Source organism: Lytechinus variegatus, chromosome 13 (assembly GCF_018143015.1).
Source record: "Lytechinus variegatus isolate NC3 chromosome 13, Lvar_3.0, whole genome shotgun sequence".
In the NCBI taxonomy this organism is placed as follows: Eukaryota; Metazoa; Echinodermata; class Echinoidea; order Temnopleuroida; family Toxopneustidae; genus Lytechinus; species Lytechinus variegatus.
This window is the reverse complement of record NC_054752.1, coordinates 11,893,554-11,919,586: the sequence shown is the minus strand read 5'-3', so window position 1 is coordinate 11,919,586 and position 26,033 is coordinate 11,893,554. Positions and strand designations below refer to the sequence as shown.

Genomic DNA, 26,033 nt, shown 5'->3' with positions numbered 1-26,033 from the left:
CTCATCATGAGAGATATTTGTTACAGTTAAAGAAAAAATAACAGCTGAACACATAATATACCAGTTCCATTTATTGACATTTTTCTCCGAAAACTGAATACCTAATTTTAATTATGCAAATAAAATTCATTGATTTATTTTTAATTCGTTTGATAAAAACGAGATTGTCATAAATCATTATAAAAATGACAATCTATTTAATCAAACACATATGACAAAATATTTGACTAACAGAATGAAAACAATAACTCTTTTATTCTTAAATAAAGATTTATCTTGTTTTCTGATTTTATCAATGGTCAAGCTGTCAACTTTTTAAAACTTTGTAATAATAATCAACTCTTCATTTTGTTTCTTCTTAAAATTGCAATTAGCCAAATTACCTGCTTCTGCTGCCTGCCTTCATTCTACTTAGTGTACACTGCAATCCTCTGTCCCTCCTCTCTTTTCCCCTCACCTCTCTCACTAATTTGTAAAACAAAATATTTTCTCACACGATCCATCAGTGACGTTTTCGTAAATTGTACAAAATTGTTTGTATTCATTTTTAAACAAACATTCTATACATTATTACCACCCAATAATTCTTTGTTTTAATTTTGTAATGAAACTAAATTATTTAGGGGGCTGTCTTTTGTACAAGCTTTGCTTTTTTCGGCATGCAAGACCCGGATTACAACAATCTGAGTTGAATTGTGTTCCTTAAAATCAAATCAAACACTTTGCTTGTGGGTTTCAACGGACAGCAGACAATGCCTTTCTCATTTGATTTAGGAATTCTCGATATTGACTAGGGCAAAAACTTGCTTGCTTGGTTGCGATGTCGTATAGTAATTTGTACATAATTTAGCCGGCGAGAGAACTTTTGCTGTAGGCCTACATGTCGTCATCATATTACTGGACTGAGTTACCACTTAAATTGTTAACTGAAAAGCATTAGAATCCATATACTTTGTAGTTTTAAATTTATATATGCCAATTAAATTTCATTGTAAGCGCTTTACGCCTATTAGGTAAAGCGCAGTATAAGTTCTGTGTTATAATTTTATTGTAATTATAATGTAAATAACACAACGTGATTGAACAATTTTTTTAAATACTCTTTTCCCAAAATAATTTGTGAGTATAACCAAATATTCAAGAGCTACTTATGACATGAATTTGCATGATTTGGAGAATTGAATGAATAAAAATGTTTATGATTTTGACCATAAAAATTAGCTAAATTATTTCGGACAAAGTAGACCTAAGTTAGAGATATTATCTCTATGTCTGTGGACTAGCCTGGATATCGTACCTTGTCATATCTTCTTTTTTTTATTTTTTGTTTTACTATACCGTACATTCCTGCGTCTTTGGCAACGCAACGGTGACTGAAATTTATTTTTCAAATATCAATGTAAGTATGCCTTAATCTGAAATGATTATTGTCACGGATTGAACTCGTAATGAATATGTTACCACGACCTGGTTTATATTCAATTTTATTCTTTTATTAATTTCAAGCGCGAGCATGGAATGACCGTTTATTCGGGGTTTATTCTTAGCACAGTACCGACACTGTGAGTGTGAGACAACGACCGCCAGGGCCAGCGGTCCAGGTTAGCATGCGCATGCCGCTATACGCCGGCCGGGGCGATGCCTGCGATGTGTCAGTGGCAGTTTTTGCTTGTCTGTTGCAGCCGGTGCAATGAAGAGCCGAGTTTCGCGTAACATATCAATAACACAGCGGCTCTGCCTTGCTATATTAATATATTTTTGATGATAATTGATAGGCCTATTAGTAAATTCAAATTGGCCTTTTTTGGAATTTGGGGTCAATTGTTTTTTGTTTTGGGAAATGTCAAATGAGAACCACGTAATAAGTAACTTTTAGTCACTAACAGTTAGTGGGGTAAGAAAGCCCAAATGTTGAATTTCAAAATTTCATTAAGAAAAAAATGATAATATGCAAATTTGTCCTAATTTGGCCTTTGGGGCACCTAATTTGCATTATTGGTAAAATGAGCGTTATGTATCCATGGGACAATTATAAAAGCTCAGAAAATCAAAACAAAACTTGTGAGATTTAGATCTAGTCATACTCATTGGTGGGACATTGACCTATATGATAAAGTATGGACCCTCTAACATCTACTTTTTTTGGGAAAAAAGTGGTGTCATCCAATATGCAAATTAGCTCTTGTCCAAGGGAAAGGATGGAATGTCCCATACGTAACATGTTGAGAATGTTTTTTTTTAAGTTAAAATACTTCAATTGTTGCATCTCTTGGAAGTTCTAATTTATTGAGTATGAAAATGTTATACCACAAAAAATTTCTAAGAATATATTAAACTTTTTAATTAATTTGATTTAAATAATGTTTTGTATGGGACAACATGTTATGAATGGGACAACATGTTATGTATGGGACATTTACACACAACGACAATGGAGAGGTTTGTGTACTACATGTAGTACAAAGTGAATGGAGAAAGACATTTTAAGAGTGCTCTAATGAGTGATTTATTTACCTTTTCTTTGGTTTCTAAAGACTGAATTGTTATAAAAACTGATGAAAACAATTGAAGCAACCAAAAAAATGTGAAAATGGAAAAATATGAACTGAACAAGTTTGAAAGCAATAGAAATATATAGGCCTAAGAATTTCATGAAACCGTGAAAAACAAGAATTTTTTTTGGTTGAAATAGCTATTTTCAGTCATATCAGATATGTCTCCATAGAGCATTTGAAAGAAAAAAATGGTTATGTAAATATTTTAAATATATAATTTTTTTTTATTATGGGGAAAATTGTGTACGTTCTCTATGGGGACAAAATGTCCCATAGGTAACTGTCCCATATTTCTTTAATTAGAGTCTGTAATTAGAGGGTCTCGGCGTATGACATGAAACTTGCCTTAGATATACTGGAGTTTTGTGAGTTTTATCACACTAACATCATGTAGTTACAAGTTGTCAGGTGAAATACTTTCAGAGAATTCTCAACTTGTAAAAAATGTTTAAAAAATTGTCTTTTTTCTGCTTCCCATACATCAAGGTCATTTGTCACCATTTTTTGCATTCTTTTATTCTTCTAGATATCTACCATCATGAGGGTATTCAATCTAATCAAAGTCATTTAACACTATTTTTCAGGTCATTAAATCCTCTGAAATTGCCCATATGTAACACACGCGAATTCTTGGACTTGCCCCAGATCTAAAGTTGTATGATGTATCTATTTCTTATTTTGAAAATATCTAATTTTCTTTGTGGATTTGAAGAGAAATATCCTAACTTAACCCTATCTAGGCCGGGGTATTTTGGGATTACTAGAGTTACATTGTAACTTCATGTAGAACCGACAAATTCTCTCATTTTACTGCCTTTATTTGATAAAAACGGAGTAGACATCACAGTAGACTTTCCCTAGCTTCAAGAGTTTAGAATTTAAATCAGTTTTCCATTATTTCATTTCCATTATATTTCACAGAACTACCATATGTTATTGTAAGAGGGTACACCATGACCTCAGCAGTTCTTGATGCCTTATGGGAGGACAGGGATGTCCGATTTGATATTAATCCAAGGTAAGTCCTAAAAAAATAATTGCTTGCTGTGACAAAGGTGAAAATATGGGTCGGTCAGTCTTTTCCCCATGTCTTTGAGGATGTTCTCCCACCCCATATCTGTATTAAAAAAGTAGACAAAGCGGTGAAAAGATATCGGTCGGCACTCGGCACATTTTTTTTGTTGGGGGGGTGGCAAACTTGAAGAAAAAGTTTAATTTTGGCAGGTTTAACAAAAGTTGGCCAAGTTTTGGCAATCAAGTTTTTTTTTCAATTCTGGAACTAGGTAGTCCTTGTACAGAACCTGTTTTGAGTTGCATGATCAAGTGGATTAAATTATAATGCTTCTATCTACAGCTTATGTTTGTTATTCTGAGGACCAAAACATTCTTATTCAATTGTTTCTGAATAGAAGTGGTTTCACAGTTGCTAGAAAAAAAACAAAGCAAAAAACATCTTCTTTTACATTGTTGGTTCAGACTTCAAGTTATGCTTTCATTATAAACCTCTTAAATTGATCTTTGTATTGAGACATCGTGCCTCCATGTAGCAGTTATTGGTAAAATTATACTCGTTTTAAAATCACAATTTGCATGATTAGATTATTATAATCTAAAAATCATTAAAGAAACGTGTATAATTAATATGTCTAAAGGCCACCGCACACCTTACGACCCGACTGGTCGCCGACTGGCTTGCGTTTGAGTGAAGGGAGATGTGACGTCACAGCTCTTGTCCTGAAGGTTGAGAGTCGCAGACCGGTCAGAGACAAGTCGCAAGGAAAATCGTAAGGATTTGACATGTCGAATCCTTATGACTGGATCGCAAGCTCAATCCAACTTCCAGCCAATCAAACAGCAGAGTTGCACGACGCGTATATGATAAACAACGCGCATACGCAGTAGTAAGCGCACTTTCTCAGTTGCTATGTCAAAAAGCAAAAACGCATGCGTGAGTCGCAGATCGGATCGCAAGGTGTGCAGTGTCGAGGCTTATGACTACCTTGCGATTCATCTCCCCTCACTCAGTCGCAGACCAGTCTGGTCGTAAGGTGTGCGGTGGCCTTAACATTCATGCTGTATTTATCATTTTTTCAGTCAAATGAACATGCGTCCGGGGGAGAGCATCATAGACAAGCTAGATTCTATAGAGGACACCAAAGGGAACAATGGAGATAGAGGTAAGGGGCTCGTCTTACAAAGAGCTACGATTGATCCAATCAATCGTAACTCTATGGAAATCCATCAGTGTCATAGTTTTTTTACAGGAAATTTGCTCAGTGTAAACGTAAAGAAGCACAGGGAATTTTCAAGAAAACAATGAATGCATGAATATACACCATAGCTAGAAAGTATTTTGAACAAACATACATATAAGATGTTGATGTTGCTGGCCGTCCATAGTTGCGATTGATCGGATCATTGGTAGCTCTTTGTAAGACAGGGCCAAGTTCTTTCAATGTATTGGCCGCACAGAAACATAGCATTGACATTGCACTATACAACAGAGGCTGGGAAACAACCAGTACATATGTTGCAGTGACGCTGTATGTCACAGCAATTTGTTATTTACATTTTGGATCAATTTGACATCACAATCCGAAAGATGTGACACGACTGTTGCTCCTGTGACAATTGCTCCGGGCTTTATTTCATCTGAGGTACAGGGTTAGGGTTAGGGTTGCAATAGAGTTTTATGTTGACAGTGAAATAAAATCACTATTTGTTTCATGAAAATGCTCCTACAATGTTAAAGGTATTGTCTAACTTTGTGAGCAGCCGATTTACAAAAATTCTCAAACCAAGATGAAACATGTGTACAAGTGCATGTATTAGAACTAATAAACACTGAAAACAACCATTATTGAGAATGAAAAGCTAAAACTACAAGGCAAATTCCGATTTTGTAAATAGGCGTCTTATAGACACCTAAATAGTACACATAAGTGTATGGGATGAAATTAAGATGGTGTTTCCGGTCACTTTATATTTCAATTTTTGAAGCACTAAATAATTATTTTATGAACGCAATTTTTTCTGGGCTTCATTTTTATAACATATCATAGACACAGGTGACAGATATTTTAAAAGTCAAACCAATGTTAACCAATCACTTTAAGACACACCAGTGAAACTCACTCAAATCCATCCGATGGTCCGTCATTCATTGAGTATACAAATAATGATGAATGTTTACGAGTGCAATGGACAGAATAGTTACCTTCTCTCCTTACATGTATCTTGCATCTTTCTTTCCCCTATTGTTTTCTACTTGTAGCTCTTGGTTAAATTATTGTTCTCAATTTCATACACAATTTTCTGAAATTTCCATCTGTTTACGTTAAGGATTTGTATTTTCCATTTGAATGGTGTATATGCTTGTATTTGGTTTTGTTTTATGTTATACAGACCCCCCCCCCCCCCAGAACTACTGATGGGGTTACCCTAGTCTGCTGGGCAAACCCTTCACTCGAATTAAGGGTCTGAATGTGCAGCCTACTCATGCCTTGTGTACTGAAGGCTAGTTTTGTATGTGCTAGTCTTTGCGTGGAGGCACACTTGTTGATCAAAGTTCCAATGAGGGTCTGTGCCTGCAGACTAGGGTTACCCTATGATACCAAAAATAAATGAATTTTAATTCGTCATGAATAGAATTTTAATTCGTCATGAGGACGAATTAGGTGATCTGTCTCTGATTTTCATGATCACGAATACAATCACCATGTTTACTGAGATCGATAGGATGCTCATATTGAAAACTAAACTTTTATTACGAAAAGAACATGTTGAATACTCTTGAAAAGAGGGAAATGAGAATATGTGAAATACATGTAGGTGTAGGCGATACACATTGTACATGTTATAGGCCTATTAAAAACAATTTTAACCTACTTTATTGTGCGATATTTGAACTAATATACCTTGTAATGGTGATTAAGGAACATTTGCGAAAAGTTGAAAAGAAAAAAAAAAGAAAAAAAATTTATGTCCACTTTTGGGTTCGAACCCTCGACCCTAAGGATGCAAGTCTGGTGCCTTACCCATTGAGCTACACGCTTCCCATAGACTTTACACATAAGCAAAACGAGAAGATCTGAAATCCAATTTTGCAAGTGAAATACGGGCATGATCCCGGCATCTGATCGGAAAATGGAGACCACATTTGCGATAGCTTACAATCTCAGCTACAACATACTTCAAGCTCAGAGAAAACCAACCAATAGAAATGGAGATATGGCTCGCGAAATAGAGGAATGTAAAATCCAGTTTTGAGAAAAAGTCATTTCCCATAGAGATTGCACACAAAATGAGCGAAAATGACATGCCTCTATAACTTGCCATTTTTCAGGATGATCCATTCCTTTAAAAGTAAATTTAGGCATCACATTAGAAAGAGTATGTCCTCAGCTACAACATATTGAAAACTGAGCGAAAATTGACCAATATTTACAGAGTTAGAGTCAAATTTACATAATTACGATGACGTCATAAGTAGCAAAATGGGAATTTTGAGTTCCAACGCCATTTTGATGACGTCATGATAAAATTTCGGGTCAAATGCGACATGAAATCACATCTCCCATCCATACTCTATTCGAATATGAAAAAAAATGGGGGTCAACGGACTACCTTAAGAGCTATAATGAATTTTGTATAGGCATGTTTTTGCACATATATTGTCTATGGTTAGTGCGCGCGCGCGTGCGTGCTGTAAACTTTGATGGAGGCTAATTCCTTTATTACATGTTGTAGAAGGTTGATCAAGGTATCAAATTGTTCAGAATTATATTATCGGTGCATTGATATGAAAAAAATGGCAATCCTATGTTTTATAGTGCCGTTACGCGCGGGAACGCGCGCATAACCGTGCGCGCGCGCAAATTTTTGAAATGCTTAAAATGACCTGATTCGTACTCTGTTTTGGTCAAAAAGTGATTTTGAGCATTTTAAAATTTTGACTCGCGCGTACGAGCACGTCGTGACCTTTACATGACCTTTGATGACATGGGCAGTTGACCCTTGACCTGAAGTTAATGTGATGTAAATATTGTGAATTTTTGATAATTGATAATGAAGATATGATTGATAATGTGATTTTACAAAATGGCGTCTAGATGACGTCATGATGACCTTTTGACCTTGAACTTGTTTTATACACATCACATGATAAGTCCCCATATCTGATGATATTTTGAAGATAATTGATGATGTAGATTTGGCGATTTTGCACTAACAAGAAAAGGGCGGAAAAATAAAAAGAAATAAAGAAATAAAGAAAAAAGAAAATTCGTACAAAATTAATAGTTGATCTGTCGATTGACAGATCACCTAATAAATACTTCATGAGTTGAATGGATCATTCATTATAGTGTCACCCAACGAAGTATTCTGTCCATTGCACGAATGAAAATAACATTCATTATTTGTTTTATATGACATTTTAAAATAGATTATTTTTCGTATGACATTTATGAATTTTGATGCAAAATTATTAATGCTCGTGCAGTGCGAGCTGGGTCTGTTGATTGTACAGCACGGGCGCTGCAAACACGAGTGGTTTTACTTGTGGTGTCTGCAGTCTCGGTGCGCGCGTGCAGTGGAAAAATCGTATGGATCCAAAATTGCTTGATGAATGGATCCAAAATGGCATGATTGATGACATCATTTTAAAATGGGCTAAATGATCTATATCAAACAACCAATCAAATTACAAGTATCTATACTAGGTGTCATATAATTTAAGCTAATATCTGTTGTTCTAGAGTCGGTTTTTGTGATGTGTCGGCTATCAATGAACATACTTGCACCACTAATGATTACTTACTTGTATGGAACAGTAACTAATTATGTATACCCCTTTTATATTCAATTTTGAAATGTACCAGCTATTCATTATTGGTCTCTTTTTAATAAATTTTTGTCATAAATCTTCTTAAATTCTCGTCCCGTAGGGCGTTTGTTGGTCACCAACCTGAGAGTAATCTGGCATTCAACATCACTACCAAGAGTAAATCTCTGTAAGTATTAATTAAAAGTAATTAAACTGGAATCTTATCCTGGTAATTAAATGTTTTGGTTGAAGGAGGAAACAGAGAGGAAAACAAAGGGAAAACCAGAAAATTTAAAGAGTTTGCAAGAAATTGGACAAACAACCAAAGTACTTGTCAATCTGGTAAATCATAATTTGGTTTCTTGTCTCGTAATTTGTCACAAGTGGTAGGGGCTACTCTTCAATTTGTCTTCTTGATTGTAAGGAGTTTGTTGGTTTTTCTCCTATAGGCAGCTTTTCCTTAAAGGAAATCATCCCATATAATAGGTAACATATTGATATATGTCGTACAATAAGATACAATTTCTTAGTAAAATTTGAAATAAGAAGAAAGCACCAAAAGGAGTAATTCTTAACTTCACAATTTCTTAATTTGCAATAGCATAAGGTGTAATCATTACACCTCTTTTATAATTTCTAAATTTCATAAACTTTATTTTTATGATATTGTTCATATTTTTACTTTTTTCATCTTCTAAACCAACTTTCCCCACAGTTGGATTCATGTTTAAAACCTCTTTGCATTATTTATCTCAATTAAATCTTAAAGAAAATTCCTGTCATTTTCAATTCAGCACAACTTTTGTATTGGATAGATGTATCATTGCTGTGAGGGGGGTTAAATCAACACAATCTTTTATCTTTCCTTGCCCTTTATTTCAAATACTTGAGAGTGTTCTTGATTAAAAAATATCAAAAATGCATTTACATGTAGGTTGCAAAAAAAGTATAAAAGATTATTTGTTTACAATACCAGAGTTCATACAAGCATGTTTGTTGACAGGACTGTGTGAGATAGCAATTACATGGTTTAAGGCACATTTATTAACCCTTGGTTTGGCTTGAGCTGCTGCTTCAGGTGCTCAGTATATTGATTGAATAAATTATTCCAGTAACCCATTCAACTTACCTTTGTTTAGTGCTGCACATTATGGATAGATTTCTTGCTGAAGGAAAGCTTGCAATGGATGGGATTTGAACCCACAATATTCCGTTTGAAAGGCAGGAGTCAGGACCACCATTTTTTAGATTTTTTTGTTTTTAGTGTCAATTTTAAATGTAAATTATTGTATCTGAAGAAATTATGTAGAGAAAAGTTAGATTTGTAAGTAAGAAGGGACGTCGCGGTCCAGTGGTTAAGACTCTCGTCTTTCAATCTGAAGGACGTGGGTTCGATTCCAAGCCATGGCATGTTTTCCTTCCGTAAGAAATTTACCCATATTGTGCTGCATTCAACCCAGGTGAGGTAAATGGGTACTGGCAGGAAGCAATTCCTCCAAAAGCTGTGCGCACCGGATTCGGTAGAGTAGCTTAGCCGGGGTAATATAGGAGCGCCTTGAGCACCTAGCAAGGTGGATACGTGCGCTATACAAATCCCATATTATTATTTTAGAAATTTGATGACATGTATTTTTTTCTCCCTCTTTTGCAGCTGTTGGGTTGAATTGTATTCTTAGCATCACAGTGAGAACTGCCAACTCGGTAAGTATACTTTGTGTGTATAGACACTGTACACTAAACAAATATATCAGGGCGCAGTTGTACAAAGGGTAACGATTGATCCAATCAATCGTAACTCTATGATTGATCCGCTCAATCGTAACTCTATGGAAATCCATCAGTGTCATAATATTTTCTACAGGAAATTTGCAAAATATCCTTTGTAATCAAAGGAGAACACCCCAAATTGTCAAGAAATCAATTGAATTGATGGATATGCATTCATATCTAGAATTTTTTTGAACAAACATGCATTTCTTATGTTGACTTTGCTGGCTTTCCATAGTTGCAATTAATTGGATCAATCGTAACTCTTTGTACAACGGGGCCCAGGTCTGAGAAAGTATAGTGGAATTATTTATCCGAGGTTGGTCTGGCAATTGTTATTTTTCTCAAGGGGGGGGAATATATTAGTTTTGCCAGTCCAACTGAGGATTGATAATTCCCACTATGCTTTCGAAGGAAATGTGTGATATATTTGTTTTATATCCTTCTTTAGAATTTAGAACCAAAATCTATGCGCTAAGCATGCAGAGTCCGGTTACTTGCGTTGAATAACCCACTTTTCCCCCAAGTGGAACGCTGATTAGTGCCTGCGCCGATGCATCACGGGACTTGCCCGGGAGAGACAGCTCGCTGACCGGCGCGCCCAAAAGTTTTCTGAAATAATGACGTCAGAATTTTGGTGTAGCGAAAATATATCGAGGTCTGACGTCATGCAACATAATAGCTAAAATGTATTTGGTCACATGATGCTATTTCAACCAGTCATTATAGAGGGTTTAATCTATGTAGGATTCAATTTGTGTTATAATCACTATTTCATGCAATAGGCCTTCGGCACACATACTGTATATATCCGAAGGGATAAGTTTGACAACATATTCAAACAGTTCGAGATGAATATTTATTTTGTGACATAAATATTTCTTTTTGAATGGGTGCACTTTTTTCAATGTCATGTCATTCTTTATAAAGAAAAATAAAGAAATCTTATTATTGTAGTATTTGGCACATTTTATTATTATTATTGCTATTGTAAATTTCATGAGATCATTATCTTAAATAAGTTACACTATTATTGTTATTATTATTATTAATTTTTATTATAAATGTATGTTGATTCCAATTTTTTTTGTGTTTCAGAAAATAAGAGGACCTACAGAAGCATTGTACCTGCTCACAAAGTGCAACAACACAAGATTTGAGTTCATATTCACCAATCTAGTGCCGGGATCGCCGAGACTATTCACCACCGTTATATCTGTACATAGGTAAAATTACTTGCACTTTTTGAACATACATGTACATGAAATAAAACGTGATAGGAAATTACGCCATTTCATAGCATACAGTGTGTTCCAGAAAAAAACGAAACAGAGATTTATCGATGATTTATGATAACTTAATCACAAATACAATAGACAAGTGACCTACCACTGTAAAGCTTAGAATCTATTTCATCTGAAATTACTTAGATTATTTCTCATTCTCGCATGAGTGAGCAAAAACAATTTGAAGAGGGGATACCAAAATGTCACTTGGTGGGCTGTATTTGGGTTTCAAAAAGAAAATCACATTAAAAAAAAATTCAATATCTGCTCTTTAATTTGATACCTCAATTACAGAAAATGATAAAAAAATAACAAAGTTCTGCTTATTTGAAATAAAGCTTGAATTTCAATAATTTTGTAAAATGAAGAGGTTTTACAGGCTAGCGTCCCGAGTCACTCGACACTCCGTTTTTGTTGACCAGCAGCCATGCATTAAGTCTTTTGTTGTACCATACCGTGCAATAGCTTCTGTGGGAAACCCGTGAAAACCCGTTTATTTAATGACTTCTCACTTCATACTTACTTCTTGACCATGTTCTGTGATTAAGGTATCAAATAAAAGAGCAGATATTGAACTTTTTGGGAATGTGATTTTCTTTTTGAAATTCAGATACACTCCGCCAAATGAGTTTTTGGTATCCTTTCTTCAAATTGTTTTTGGTCACTCATGCGTGAATGAGGAATTATCTAAGTAATTTCAGATGAAAAAGATTCTAAGCTTTACAATGGTAGGTCACTTGTCTATTGTATTTGTGATTAAGTTATGATGAATCATCAACAAATCTCGGTTTCGCTTTTTGTGGGACGCACTGTATATTATGACCTGAATAAGGCATCTTAGAGACGAGATATTAACACATATAAGTCACAATGGCCCATCTAGGGTTCAGCTGAATGACTAGGGACCAAAATATTCATACACCCTCCTCCGCGAATTTGTCATTTTTCTATGCGCCTATGTAGTAAATCATCATTCTGTAATATCCGTATTCCCATTTCATCAATCCCAAGCGCAAGTCTTGAGTATGCGCATAGAGATGTGTACGCGCCATGCATGATGCCAGCCTGCGCTGTGTATGGTTTACGTCACAATTACTTAGCCTGGATTTCTTCTTCAAGTTCACAAATAACCTGAATCTAGAAGAAAGAACAGGCAAAATGGGTTATGAAATGACTCAGCTGAATTCTTGAATAATTAGCTCAACATTTTCCTGATCATTATTTTTATTTCTTTAACATGTAGACACAATGGTACCAATAATGCACAAAGCATTTTTATTAATATTTGATGCAAGAGAAAAGAGCAATGTACATGAAAAAGCCGGTTAAGGGCCCTGCCGGAACCGAACCCCAGACTTTCATGGTGTAGTTGGACGCCTTAGACCACTCGGCCACGGCACCTTTTCCTGATTATTCCCAAATTAATTAAAGCGGAACCCAGCCTTGGTCATAAATGTGTTGGAAAGGAGAAAAATAAAGAAACCAGAATGGTGAAAATAAAAAAAAAAATCTGACAAGCGGTAAGGAAGTTATGGCTTCCTTAAAATTGAGATCCCTAAGACTATGTAGATTTTGAAATTGAGTAATTGGCAACAGAGTAAGTAAATTATGACAAGGGGCAAGGACAACTTTCCCATAGGCCGTGTACTAAGTTATTGTGGTTTTCTCCTTGTAAGCACCCATTTCCCTGGTGCAGTAATCTAAATATTGTTATGTAGTATGAATATAACTTCCTGTTATCCTTTCAGTCATTCACCCTCACTTGTTTACAAACTCCCCCAATGTCATCTAAGAATCCCAAAACCCCCAATACCATTTAACTGCTAAGCCTTGACCATAAAAGACCAACCCTCAGTGACGTCAACTAACTTCATGGAAGAAGTATGACTCACACTCCAGCCCCAGTCACTTGCACAGAGCATCACCACACCCCTTGATACCAGAGAAAGTTTGATAGACAGTTAACTGTAGACCAATCAGATCAAGTTTAGATCACTCCCACCTTTAATAGTTACACCCCAAAACAAATGATATAAATAAGACTTCTTGATTATTAAGAATAGAGAACACCAACGATAGAATACTAGACCCACACTCATCCAGATAGACTGACTGACTTCAAGACTTAGACGTCCATCGAATATTATATTAACTTCACTCCGAATCTTAATCTTATACTTCGAAACTATTATATTCATCGTCTCCTGTTATATCTGAATCTTCATGTACTTCGAACTGTAGCTGAATATTGATAATTAAATACTTTGTGATTTGAACTGTATAACTTTCTGCAAAGTTTCTTCATTACGCTTCCCTAATTACCGATCCCAACACGACATGGTGGAGAACCGGCTTTAATAAAATACTTCAAAAGTGCAGGATTCACAAATTGCAGAGCCAAAAAGCTTACAACTTTGCCAACCAGCTACAAAATTTGCAAACGAACTGGACACATCATATTTTAAAATTGAATCTGTGAGCAGACTACTTCAAACTACAGCAACATAAACTCGAGTCCAAAAAAAAAAAAAAAAGGAAGAACAGAAGAAATTTAAGCATACAGACGGATAGATCAGACGGACAGAACAGACGGATAGAGCAGACGGAAGACTCAGACGGAGGATACAGACGGAAGGAAAGAACATACTACAAAGACAACGACGATTTCAAGCCTGAAACGAAGACACCTACACCGACGATTGCCATCGCATCAAGTGACTATCAACTTAACCCTTAATTAACTGAATAAATGACTCTGACTCTTTCGCTGAATTGTGCATTGTTTAATTAATTTTGGAAGACATATTTCGGTAAGTGAAACCATTTCTCTTATTGTTCCACTGGTGAAAGAGAGTGAGTGAGAGATTGAGTTTTCAGATTGTTTATTTGCCCAGCAACAAGTAATTTTGAAACGTTTTCTGTTCGTTTTGCCGAATCGTGATTAAATAGTAATTTAACTGTCAGGATTACTGTTAATTAGAAGTTTATCAATATTTTATATTTTACGGTTCAATTCTGATAACCGAATTTGATTTTATCACTTTAATTAATTACCCTATACAATCATGACTTCAACCAACAACTCCCGACAAACCCTGCGACAGACTGACTTTCTACCATCCCGTTTCTCGGGTGATAAACTTGATAGGGACAACTCGACTGCGCACTTCTTGACTTTCGACGACTATCTAGATGCGCATGACATTGACAAAGCTGACCCCGACCAATTCCAGACAATACTGCGAACGTTTAGACGGACTTTACAAGGGCAGGCGCGACTTTGGATTGACGGACTTCAATTCAATACATATAGCGACCTGAAGGATGGGTTCATAAGACGGTTTAGTCCCGCTAAATCGTCATATAGCCATGTGACAGACTTTAAAAATATGACTATGACAAATGACGAGAGCGCAGACGCGTACTTGCAAAGGTTGAGAACAACAGCAGCCTACATAGACTATGGGGAAACCCAGATTAGGCATAAGTTGTTGGATTCTTTGCCGTCGGACTGCCGCGCGACCATACTTATGACCGCCCCTGACCTGACCTCAGAAGAAATAGCGGCGAAAGCCCAACTTTTTCTAGACCTCAACCATAAACAGACTAAGCCGACCAAGGAGTTATCTTTCTCTGCTCAAGAGGAAATAGATCAATTGAAGGAGCAAATACATTATTTAAACCTCAAGACAGACAGAGACAATGATAAAAGGCCAAAATCCCCCACCCAACGACCCCCAACCCCACGACAACGCAGTGCTAGTCGTAGTGCTAGTCGCAGCGTAAGCAGCGAAAGACGACGTGACATCAGTCGATAGACGAGACGAGCGGCGCAATGACATGCAAAACAGACGAGGTAGGAGCCCCTATCGATCGGACGGACGGACAAACCGACCGCCAACACGCAGACTTACATGCAACTACTGTGGCATTCCTGGCCATATCTGGCGAGAATGTCGAAAAAGACTTAGGGACATGACGACCCCACCACCCCCCTTCCCTGACTATAATGACTACTATGCCCCTGCATACAGTAAAGAACAAATAATCGGATATTATTCCAAAGTACTCCCAGACGCATGTAAACGTTATAGTGTGACAGAATTGGAATTGTTTGGATTGTTGATCAACGTCACAGCCTTTAAGCATCTGCTAAAAGGATGTGAATTCGATGCATTCGTTGACCACAGTTCGATAGTTCAAATTCTCAAGTCTAAGGAAGCCCCATGTACAAACAGATTAGAGAAATTGATCCTGAAATTATCCCAATACTCATTCAAGATAGGATATAAGAAAGGTACTGATTTAGTATTGGCAGACTTTCTTTCTAGAGCACCAACCACTGGTGAGTCAGAAATAGATAGAGTAATCCCAATTGCTTATTGTTTGTTTGATGAGACCGATTTGATTAACATGAACACCTTAAACCCAACCCAACAAACCGATCGTGTAGTTACTCGAGCCTATGCAAAGAAAATGGGTATTCCCATTCCTGAAATCCATCCCAAGAAACCTGACAAGTGTGAACAAACCCCTCCAAGTGCCAATCTCCCTACACAAAAGCGAGCCGACAAACCAAACCAAAACAAAACCCCATCTCTACATCCTGGACCATCTACCACTCACGGACCCCCAAGACAGGACACACCTCCTGTACGCCCACAGCATGATTACCAGCCTTCCCATTCACAGAATCATGACCAAACTTTTCCTCATCCCAGACACACCCCACCTGTTCCCAACACAGAGCCCAGACTTGTTGACAGATGTAACGACACAGTCAATGACCATTATCGTGAAGTACCCAGTGAACTGTATACCCCCTCGAGACCGCTGACCTCAGAGGTAAACAACATTAAGGCTAAACACATTCCAAAGCAGCAAGAACTAGACAAGATCACTGAGTTGATAAAGAGAAAGATAATTAGAGACTACAATCTACCTGTTGATTTGAGAAAACTGAAAACAGAACAAGAAACCTCACCATTCTTTAAACCTGTCTATGACTATCTTGCCCATGACATATTACCAAGTGATAAGAAGGCGGCAAAGACAGTCAAATTAAAGGCAGAAGAGTACATCCTTTGTGATGGTGTACTATTCAGACTTTTCTTTACGAAAGATGATGACTTCAGACTGCAACTTGCTATACCTGAGACTCTGACTGACACTATCATATCCCAATACCATGACAACCTGCTTAGTAATCACCAAGGGACCCAGCGTACATATTTGACAATAAGACGCAACTTCTTCATGCCAAATATGTTTGAACGAATTAACAATTACGTTAAAGCTTGCTTACGTTGCCAACAATTCCGTGGCAAGCCTGATAAGACTAGACCATTTCATACTAGGGTACCGGACTCTTACAGACCATTTGGCCGCATTAGTCTCGACTTTAAGACAATGCCGACCTCATGTACTGGATTTAGACATTTGATGGTTATCTGCGATGAAATTACAAGGTTTGTAATTTGCGCGCCTCTAAAGTCGCTTGATGCTGAGACAATTTGCGAGGCACTCATCCAAAAAGTCATTTGTATTTTTGGACCACCATCATGTCTTGTGACTGATGCAGCGGCTTCCCTTACAGGTAAGCTACTTACTGCATTATGTACAACTCTGAACATTGACCGCAAGGTGATAAGTGTAGAAAATCATGGGAGTCTACACACAGAGAGACACATTCAGACCCTTTCAAACTTTCTGAAAGTTAACCTCAATCAATTTGGCACCGATTGGGTGAGATTCATTTCTACAACATGTTATGCATACAACTCTTTCTCTTCCCCTCATCTTGGAAACCACAGCCCATACGAGCTAGTGTTTTGCCGAGAACCTCCTAATCTTTCCAATCTATCTTTCAACCCAATGTCTGGTCTCTCATCTTCTTATGATGAGTATGCAGAGCATCTCAAAAAGAAATTTGATCAATTGTCCAACACAATGCTGTCATTACAGAGAAAACAGCAAGAGAAACAAAACACAAAGATCTCAAATAAATTGGATAAGACCCCAATCTACTCCACTGGTCAGCTTGTTTATCTTTACAAACCGACATCATCTTCTTTGACTGCAAATTCAAAGAAAATTGCAGCAGAATGGGTAGGACCTTTAGTAGTTCATGATGTAATTGATAGAACCCATTATATTCTTGCCACAATGAAAGGAGAAATCCTCCGGGACATCTTCAATTACAACAGACTCAAACCCTGCTTCATGAGAGCTTCCAATAATAAGAAAAATATCACACATATTCAGAAACTGAGAGAGGCATTAGGAAGAAATACTACTGACAAGGAACAAGGGTGCATAAACACATTAAACTTCATCGATGAAAATGATGAAAAATTGCCCGAATTCCATGTTACACCAGTAGAATGTTCCCAGATGACTAACTCAGTTGATACATCAGACTATTTGCATGCCATGACAGAAAATAATGGATTAGCTTCACCCACCCCTCTAACAAAACCAGACCTAGATAGGCAACTTGACCTCCTTATGACTTCCCCCAATAATGGACACATGAAAATACACAGAGGACGATTCAAGGATGGACAATTACAGATCCTGACGTCATATGATAAAGTATGTGACGATAAACCCACAGAAATTAGGTTTTGGTGGAACGTTGGAATGTACAAAGACACTGAGACATTGATCAAACAGATACTTACTGAAAGAATTATTCCTGTGACAGGTACTCCACAGAGATTTTTCAGACAATTGTATTTGATGTAAATAGTAATTTCTTAATGTTTAATGTTATATATGATTGAATAATATTGTTGACTTAGTGTTTACTTAAGTTTAGAACAGTATATATATTTTATTGAACAAATATTTATCATCGCAAGGTTGATTACCAAGATAAGTTTGAATTTATACTTGTCATATGATGATATCTATCAAGTTTGAAAGTACTTGTTTATTTTGTTCTTTTATAACATGAATAAGGAAAGATATTCTCCAACAGGATAGGAATGATAGTAATAATTGAAATCTATGTTGATTGCTTCATTTGAATGAAGTACATACAGGCCTTCCTAACATAGAGAAACTGTCAATTCTAGAGCGCACCTGTTAACTTTCCGCTAATTATCATGTTGATCAGATGCTAAGATTTATATAGCATACAATTTTTTTCTTGTTATTACTGTTATTGCTTGAACTAATTTAGTGTTATAGTTAGAGTGAAATTGATCTGTATTCTTCATTTGATTTGAAGGAGTTTGTACTATGTAATTAATGAACATTGATTTAATAATATTTGCTGATTGTTTCAAAGTGCATAAGTCTGCACGAGTTAATGTATATAGTATCATTATTGGTTGATCAGTTGATTGATTTACTTTATTTCAATATTTTTTTGTGACTGTATTCGATGTGTTAGTTATATCTTTACTTTAAGTTGAAATTAGTTAAGATGTAGAATAAGTTTAATCCTCTAAGTATAAATAGTACGTGTGAGAGAGATAGAGTGAAAGTACAGTGGACAATTGAGATACACTATTCTGGTTTCACTCACTTTTCAAAATATCCTTTGTTATCTATTTACATTTTTTCTGAAATGAGGAGAGGAGCCTCATTTTCCAAAGAAAGGGGATGTTATGTAGTATGAATATAACTTCCTGTTATCCTTTCAGTCATTCACCCTCACTTGTTTACAAACTCCCCCAATGTCATCTAAGAATCCCAAAACCCCCAATACCATTTAACTGCTAAGCCTTGACCATAAAAGACCAACCCTCAGTGACGTCAACTAACTTCATGGAAGAAGTATGACTCACACTCCAGCCCCAGTCACTTGCACAGAGCATCACCACACCCCTTGATACCAGAGAAAGTTTGATAGACAGTTAACTGTAGACCAATCAGATCAAGTTTAGATCACTCCCACCTTTAATAGTTACACCCCAAAACAAATGATATAAATAAGACTTCTTGATTATTAAGAATAGAGAACACCAACGATAGAATACTAGACCCACACTCATCCAGATAGACTGACTGACTTCAAGACTTAGACGTCCATCGAATATTATATTAACTGCACTCCGAATCTTAATCTTATACTTCGAAACTATTATATTCATCGTCTCCTGTTATATCTGAATCTTCATGTACTTCGAACTGTAGCTGAATATTGATAATTAAATACTTTGTGATTTGAACTGTATAACTTTCTGCAAAGTTTCTTCATTACGCTTCCCTAATTACCGATCCCATTCCCCAACACGACAATATAACCTAGGTAGTATATTGTTTTATGTCCTCATGAAAGAAAAATATAATTTGAATTATAACTTTTGACGAAAATGACATTTTAGCCATTTTATGTATTGGAGTACATGAGAGAGTAGCCCTTGCCTTACATAACTATGACATCACATATGCGGCCAATCTGAAGTCTCCATGGGTGTAGTGATTACCAATTTTTACACCTTTTAAAGATTCATAACTTTCTTATTGTTTGTCTGATATTGTTCAAACTTTCACCTATCGACTTGTCTGATTTTTTGTTTTCCTCTGAAAACAAGTGTTTATTTGGGTTGGATTCCCCTTTAAAGTGATTACTTAAATTTCTGCTACCCGGTTGAAATGAGTGTGCACTTGATCGCTTTCCCGCACACACAGAGCGTATGAGACGTCTAAGCTCTATCGTGACGTGAAGCTCCGCGGTGCGATCATCTCGAATAAATCCTTGAGGATGCTGCCGTTAGAACAGGTCTACGACAAGGTGGGCGGGGTCTGGAACCTCTCATCTAACAGTGACCAGGTAAGTTGATTTATTGCCAGAAGAACATGGTGGTTAGTTTTTATTCTCGTTAAAGTAAATGGTCGACATATGCAGATTAAAAGAACCCACATTCTTGTATCTCGAAAGGTAGAAGCATATGAATTAAGGGAATGATTCATTCATTATAATGGTATATTACATGTTATGTTATATTACATAGGAAACATTTTTATCATAACTTTATGAAATATAATTTGCTCAGGGATTATGTTGTCATTGTTCCTGGTGCTCGCATTGTCTGTTTAAAGAGATGTATGAACCTGTTGTATGAAAAACTCCTGTTTCAAGTCAATATACACCAAATATATTATTGTTTTATGTAGTGACATACGCTTCTTTGTTCATGACTAAAATGATTGCCCCATGTTAAGGTCTTAATATGAAACATTTCTGTCCGTGATTACGTCCGCATCAGTGGAGTGGTGAGATAATTCCTAAAATCAGTCTTTAAAATGTCCCTTTTTCTGATCTGAATATCAAAAATGTTCAGCTCGCGCTTCGCGCTCGCATCATTTGGTTAGTGAAATACGTAGGGTCTTAGTGAATTCCTACTAGTAAGCCTTAGAATGCCCGCTTCAGGTATGAATTATCTAAATTTTCAGCTCGTGCTTCACACTCGCAATATTTCATTAGTGAGATGCATATATTAATCATTAAAATGACTTCAAAAAGTGCTTCATGTCTTCAAATGTAATTCTAACAAAATCAGCAAGCGCTTGGCACTCGCATTAGATGACTATGGTGAGATATATATACTGTTAGGGATTCCTAAAATATAGTCCTTAAGATCTCCCTGTTTGGGGTCAATATATACAAAAATTTCGGCTCGCGCTTCGCGCTCGCATTGTTTAGCGAGACAAGTACATATCATGATTACAAAATCAATTATAATGTCCTTTTTTAGGTCTGAATATCAAAATTTTTCAGCTCGCGCTTCGCACTCGCATTATTTGATTGCTGAGATGCGTATTTTTATTTATGATTTCAATGACTATAAGTGCTTCCTTAAAATGTCTCTATTAGGTCAGCATACCTGACAACTGAGCGCGCTCACTATTAAAGTGACTCAAATTTTTTGCTGGTGCCCCCCCAATGCCGTGACCCACGGTACGCCACTGATTCTACTTGTTATATAAAATGGGTTGAAGGCAAATAAACATATTTACCGCAAATTTATGTGCTTATTTGCATGATTGATTTATAAAAAATGTAAAAAGATTAGTTTGTGAAAATTTTACTCGACTGTCTTGTAGTTTACATGCGACGCGTGCAAATTTTCGCAGTCATTGCACAATCAGCAGCCAAAATCTAAATTGGGAGTCAAACTGACCACGACCCTCTGTTCGAAAGAAGAGGGTCAGAACCGCTAGACCACGATGCGCTTACAAAAAAATGCATAAATGTTCTCTACTAATCCTTTTGAATGGATTCTCCATCATGATTTCTTTTAACAGGGCAACCTTGGTACATTCTACATTACTAATGTCAGGCTTGTATGGCATGCCGTTATGAACGAAGCCTTCAATGTTAGTGTGCCATACCTACAAATGGTAAGTTTGGCTGTCATATTTTCCTTTTGCATTTTTTTTTCTTCAAACTTCAGAGAGATATACCAACATAAAATGTGAAAATGCAGTTAATGCTTGGTGGCCACTAACATTAATTTCTCTTGTAAACCCAACTTTTTATGGCGATCCGCTGTTTTTGTCAAGAGTACAATATTTGATTTATGAATGCGTTACTCTAACAAGTATATGAAAATTTGCAACAAAAGGCACTTCTCTATTGCCAAAATGTTGAAATGCACATTTTTCCAACACCTTTTTAAAATATCAAACTGATTGGAGTTTGTGTGTTTTCTGACTCATTCAAGACACCATTAATTTGGAACTAAGCACAAAACTACATCCAGCTGCGCTATACTACATGTATCTTGATCAGTTAAATTTGCAGCAAAATAATTACCGTCTTTAAGATGGAAAACAATTGGAATTAAGGATTTTAGCTACCTGTCCGATGATATTCTCCCCCCCCCAGCAAAAAAAAAACATCTTGGACAGATGTAGTTTGCTAACTTAATTGAGATTATATTCTCCTCCCCAAGATACAGGAATACAGTGGTAAAAAGGTCATTACAAAAGAATGAAATGGTGGAAATGTCTGTTTTCAAATCTTGAAGTTAGAATTTTTAATCTTCATTTTCATCTATTTCAGAGAACCGTCAAGATAAGAGATTCTAAGTTTGGACTTGCTCTGGTGGTAGAAACATCAGTACAGGTAATGAATATTACAGTGGTTACCAATTGGTTATTTTGAAGGGTCCTTGATGGGCCAGGTTGGCTCTTTTGTTTGTGTAGTTTTTAAGGCAAAAGCTCCTTTTGCAGAGCTGCCAAGTAGTACCGATTTTTTGTATTTAGTACTGAAAAATGAGAGGAATACTGATGGTTTCATGCAATATACTGATTTCTTAATCTTCAGTTATATGTGTTGTCCTATGGTGTTTCTTTGAAAATACCGATTTCCTCACCAAAACACTGATTTTCAGCTTTAAATATACTGAAATGTTCTTGTTCAGGTTGGCAGCTCTGCTTTTGCCATAATTCGGTCTAAGTTTTTTTTCAACTCTGTAAACAATTTATTTTCTGTTGTTACTAGAACCAGAGTTTATCTGGAATACATCAAAGTATCAATCGAATCCCGACCCTGATATTCGTTATGCAGTAAAGAGATACTGTATGGTTTGTTCCTTCTGTTTTTAGAGCGGAGGCTACGTACTTGGTTTCCGCCTGGACCCGGCTGAAAAGCTGCAGGAGATCGTCAAGGAGATCCAGTCCCTTCATCGGGTCTACAGCACGAACCCTATCCTTGGTGTCGAGTTCGAGGTCGACGATGTCCCAGCTGCAGCTGAGGAGCTGGTGGTTGAAAACGTGCAGGATGACATTGATATCGTCAACGAGGATGAACAATCGGATGCCTTTGCGGTGAGTGTTATAAGTAATTGGTGAATTGTATTGGTTGTTAATAAATATACCGTGTGAGTAAAAAAACATATTATACCTCACAAATCCCCATTTAAGAAAAAAAGTATGTCATGAACACATAATCATTATATACAGCTGGAACAAGTATTTTCTTAAATAATTTGATGTATGTGGTATGTCTCCACACTTGGATAATCAGTAGGTATTCTTTGCAGTGATGTAAATTTTGATTTACGCCAAAGTAAAGCATGACTGCAATGAATGAATCCAGATGCCAATAGTGTCATAATCCTACATGAGTTAGTAAACATATTTGCAAATCCCTTTTCAATGAAATCATCTTGAGAATTGATTCTAAAAATTCCTAACGATTATAATGTAAATTATTGAAAAGGTGTTTTGGAATGGATTTTAATGCAACCCTTGTAGGATTATGACATCATTGACATCTTGATTTATTCATTGAAGTCATGGCTTTGATAATATTTTGGCATTAATCAAAATTTTGGATTTGTGAGGTGTCAAGTTTTTTATGACTCACACGGTATATACTGGAGGTTTGCCAAACGATTGTTGGTTTCAAAGTGTTACCTATACCTTGTGCAATTATTGATGTACAGCATTTGCCCTACCATCAACTTAGACCCTGTTTACACTGAAAGAAAGGCCAGGCCGAGTCTGGCTTTGGCCTGGTCCAATTTCCACTATTTGCGCTCAAAAGACTATATGTGACCAAACCACCCCAAAACCACCAATAAGTCGTCAGGGAAGGTTCTCTGTCCGTAGCCAAAATAGTAAATTGGTCTTCAAAACGCCAAAATTCAAAGCTTAGCTTGTCTAAAGGAGTATTTCTTCATCTTTATACTGTAAAAATTTCAAGTTTAAAGTTGAATAGAAAACAAGATAGGAGAGTTTTTCTGACTCTGGTTTTTGCAGACTGCTTGGAAGCTTCTTTGAAATTCCACAGTGTGTACATCTCATGCCTAAGTGAACACAAACTTCAACTATTGTTTTCTCCTTTTTTTTGTAGCCCTGGTTTTGTTGTTTTCTCTACATTCAGTCAAGTATTTGAGTTAGTTATTGTTGATCAAGTTTGCTTAAAGGTTAGGATGTGCTTGTTCAAACCCAATCAAAATCTCTAAATTCATTTTAGGGGACTTGTTTTTGGTTTGGGGGTGGCTGTTCACATGTGTATGGCCAATTTGCCTATTGAGTGTTTACAGTGAAAATTTGACTGGATTATGGTCAAGGCCCGGCCTTCTTCACCATCAACAGGCACTGATTAAAATGCATTACCAAATGCAGCTCTGCCTAAATGTAGAGCACCACTACGACAGCATATTGAAATGTTGAAAATATAGCAAGGCTGAGACTGTAAATGGTGTACATTTGATTTCAACCTTTACATATATGTTAGATAGCCTTGAATTATAAATTTGAGTGCAGATGTAGCCCTGCTGTGAAAATATTGAACCACTCTATCATCCTACAGGTGCCCTGAAATGTGAATTCATAAATTTCATATATTAAGTCATATAAAAGACACAGGGTGAAATGAAAGATCTTTTGGCGGTGAAGTAAAAGTTTACGACACATAGCATTAAAAGTAATCATATCAACATGCTTATATAGCGCATATAACTGCCAAATGCATCCATACGTGCTCGATTGGATGTTTTTACCTTGGCCTCTTACAGCATAGTGGCGTTTCAAGGGGAAAAAAATAAATTCTTGCCAGGTACCCATTTACCTCACCTGGGTTGAGTGCAGCACAGTGTGGATAAATTTCTTGTTGAAGAAAATCGTGCCATGGCTGGCATTCGACCGCACGACTGTTTCAAAGTCAGAAGACTAATCAACTGGGCCACAATGCTCCAACTTTGAAGAAATCTGGTCTTTGGATGAATTTCACTAGGCATTGAGCTATTAATAATGCAATGTGGATTTCAAACACAGATTAGGCTTATTCGCTAAAAGGGAGGCAATAAAATACCAAAATCGACACCAGTGCAATCACCGAACTGGAGAGCATTTCATCAACATTTTTTGCCTGACAAGTTTTCAGATCTGACAACTTTCCTTGACTTTGATTTGATGAGGCGCACTGTTACTATGGTAACTGTTGGTTAAACCAGGACTTGTTGGATGAAACATCTGACAAGTTCTTTCTTGAAACACTCCCTAGTGCACCCATTGTGCCCACGATGCTGTTCTGCATGTACGCTGACTGCTATTATGATTTTTCCTGTCCTTTTGCAGGCCTACTTTGCCGACGGGGACAAGCAGAAGGATCGACCACCGGTCTTCTCTGAGGAACTGGGCCTCGCCATTGAGAAACTCAAGGATGGATTCACGTTATCAAACCTATGGGAAGTGGTGGATCACAAATAAGGGACCGGGACGGGGTGGGTGTGTCATAAAGCTGTTTGTAAGCTGAGAGCGACTTTAACAACGACTGGTGATCCTTTCTTGTAGTGAATGGTATATAACCAAAATGTTCATTGGCGATGGTTTAGAGCGTAAGAAAGGTTCACCGGTCATTTTTAAAGTTGCTCTTAACTCACAAACTACTTAATGAAATACCCCCTGGGGTGGGGGGTGCATGTTGCAAGAAAATATTTGCAATCAAGTGACTTGCAAGTGATAAGATCAATTTCAACTGAAGCAAATCAATATAAACTTGTTGATGCAAGAAACAAATTATCAATCTATTGTAAATTTGCAACAAAATGCACAACTTTTAATTGATTTTAAGTCATAAAATTGACTTGCGATTGATTGCAAGTTGATTGTAACATCCCACGGGTCCAT

At 36.6% G+C, this 26,033-nt stretch overlaps 1 protein-coding gene across 1 annotated transcript; it reads left to right on the top strand.

Moving 5' to 3' along the window:
• Positions 1-1,349: 1,349 nt before the first annotated feature.
• Positions 1,350-25,616, top strand: LOC121426269 (Bardet-Biedl syndrome 5 protein homolog). Its single transcript, XM_041622505.1, has 11 exons — positions 1,350-1,399; positions 3,477-3,573; positions 4,650-4,732; positions 8,504-8,569; positions 10,034-10,083; positions 11,248-11,375; positions 20,079-20,220; positions 21,696-21,791; positions 22,456-22,518; positions 23,001-23,222; positions 25,482-25,616. The coding sequence occupies exons 2-11, from the start codon at positions 3,509-3,511 to the stop codon at positions 25,611-25,613; spliced, it is 1,047 nt and encodes a 348-aa protein (XP_041478439.1). The 5' UTR covers positions 1,350-1,399; positions 3,477-3,508; the 3' UTR covers positions 25,614-25,616.
• The last annotated feature ends 417 nt before the right edge of the window (positions 25,617-26,033 follow it).

What these genes read in the sequence shown, in the direction of transcription:
- LOC121426269 (XM_041622505.1), top strand. Translation starts at nt 3,509, where the DNA reads ATGACCTCAGCAGTTCTTGATGCCTTATGGGAGGACAGGGATGTCCGA. An exon ending in GTGTGCCATACCTACAAATG is followed by an intron (nt 21,792 to 22,455) that starts GTAAGTTTGGCT and finishes CATCTATTTCAG; the next exon opens with AGAACCGTCAAGATAAGAGA. An exon ending in TGGTAGAAACATCAGTACAG is followed by an intron (nt 22,519 to 23,000) that starts GTAATGAATATT and finishes TTCTGTTTTTAG; the next exon opens with AGCGGAGGCTACGTACTTGG.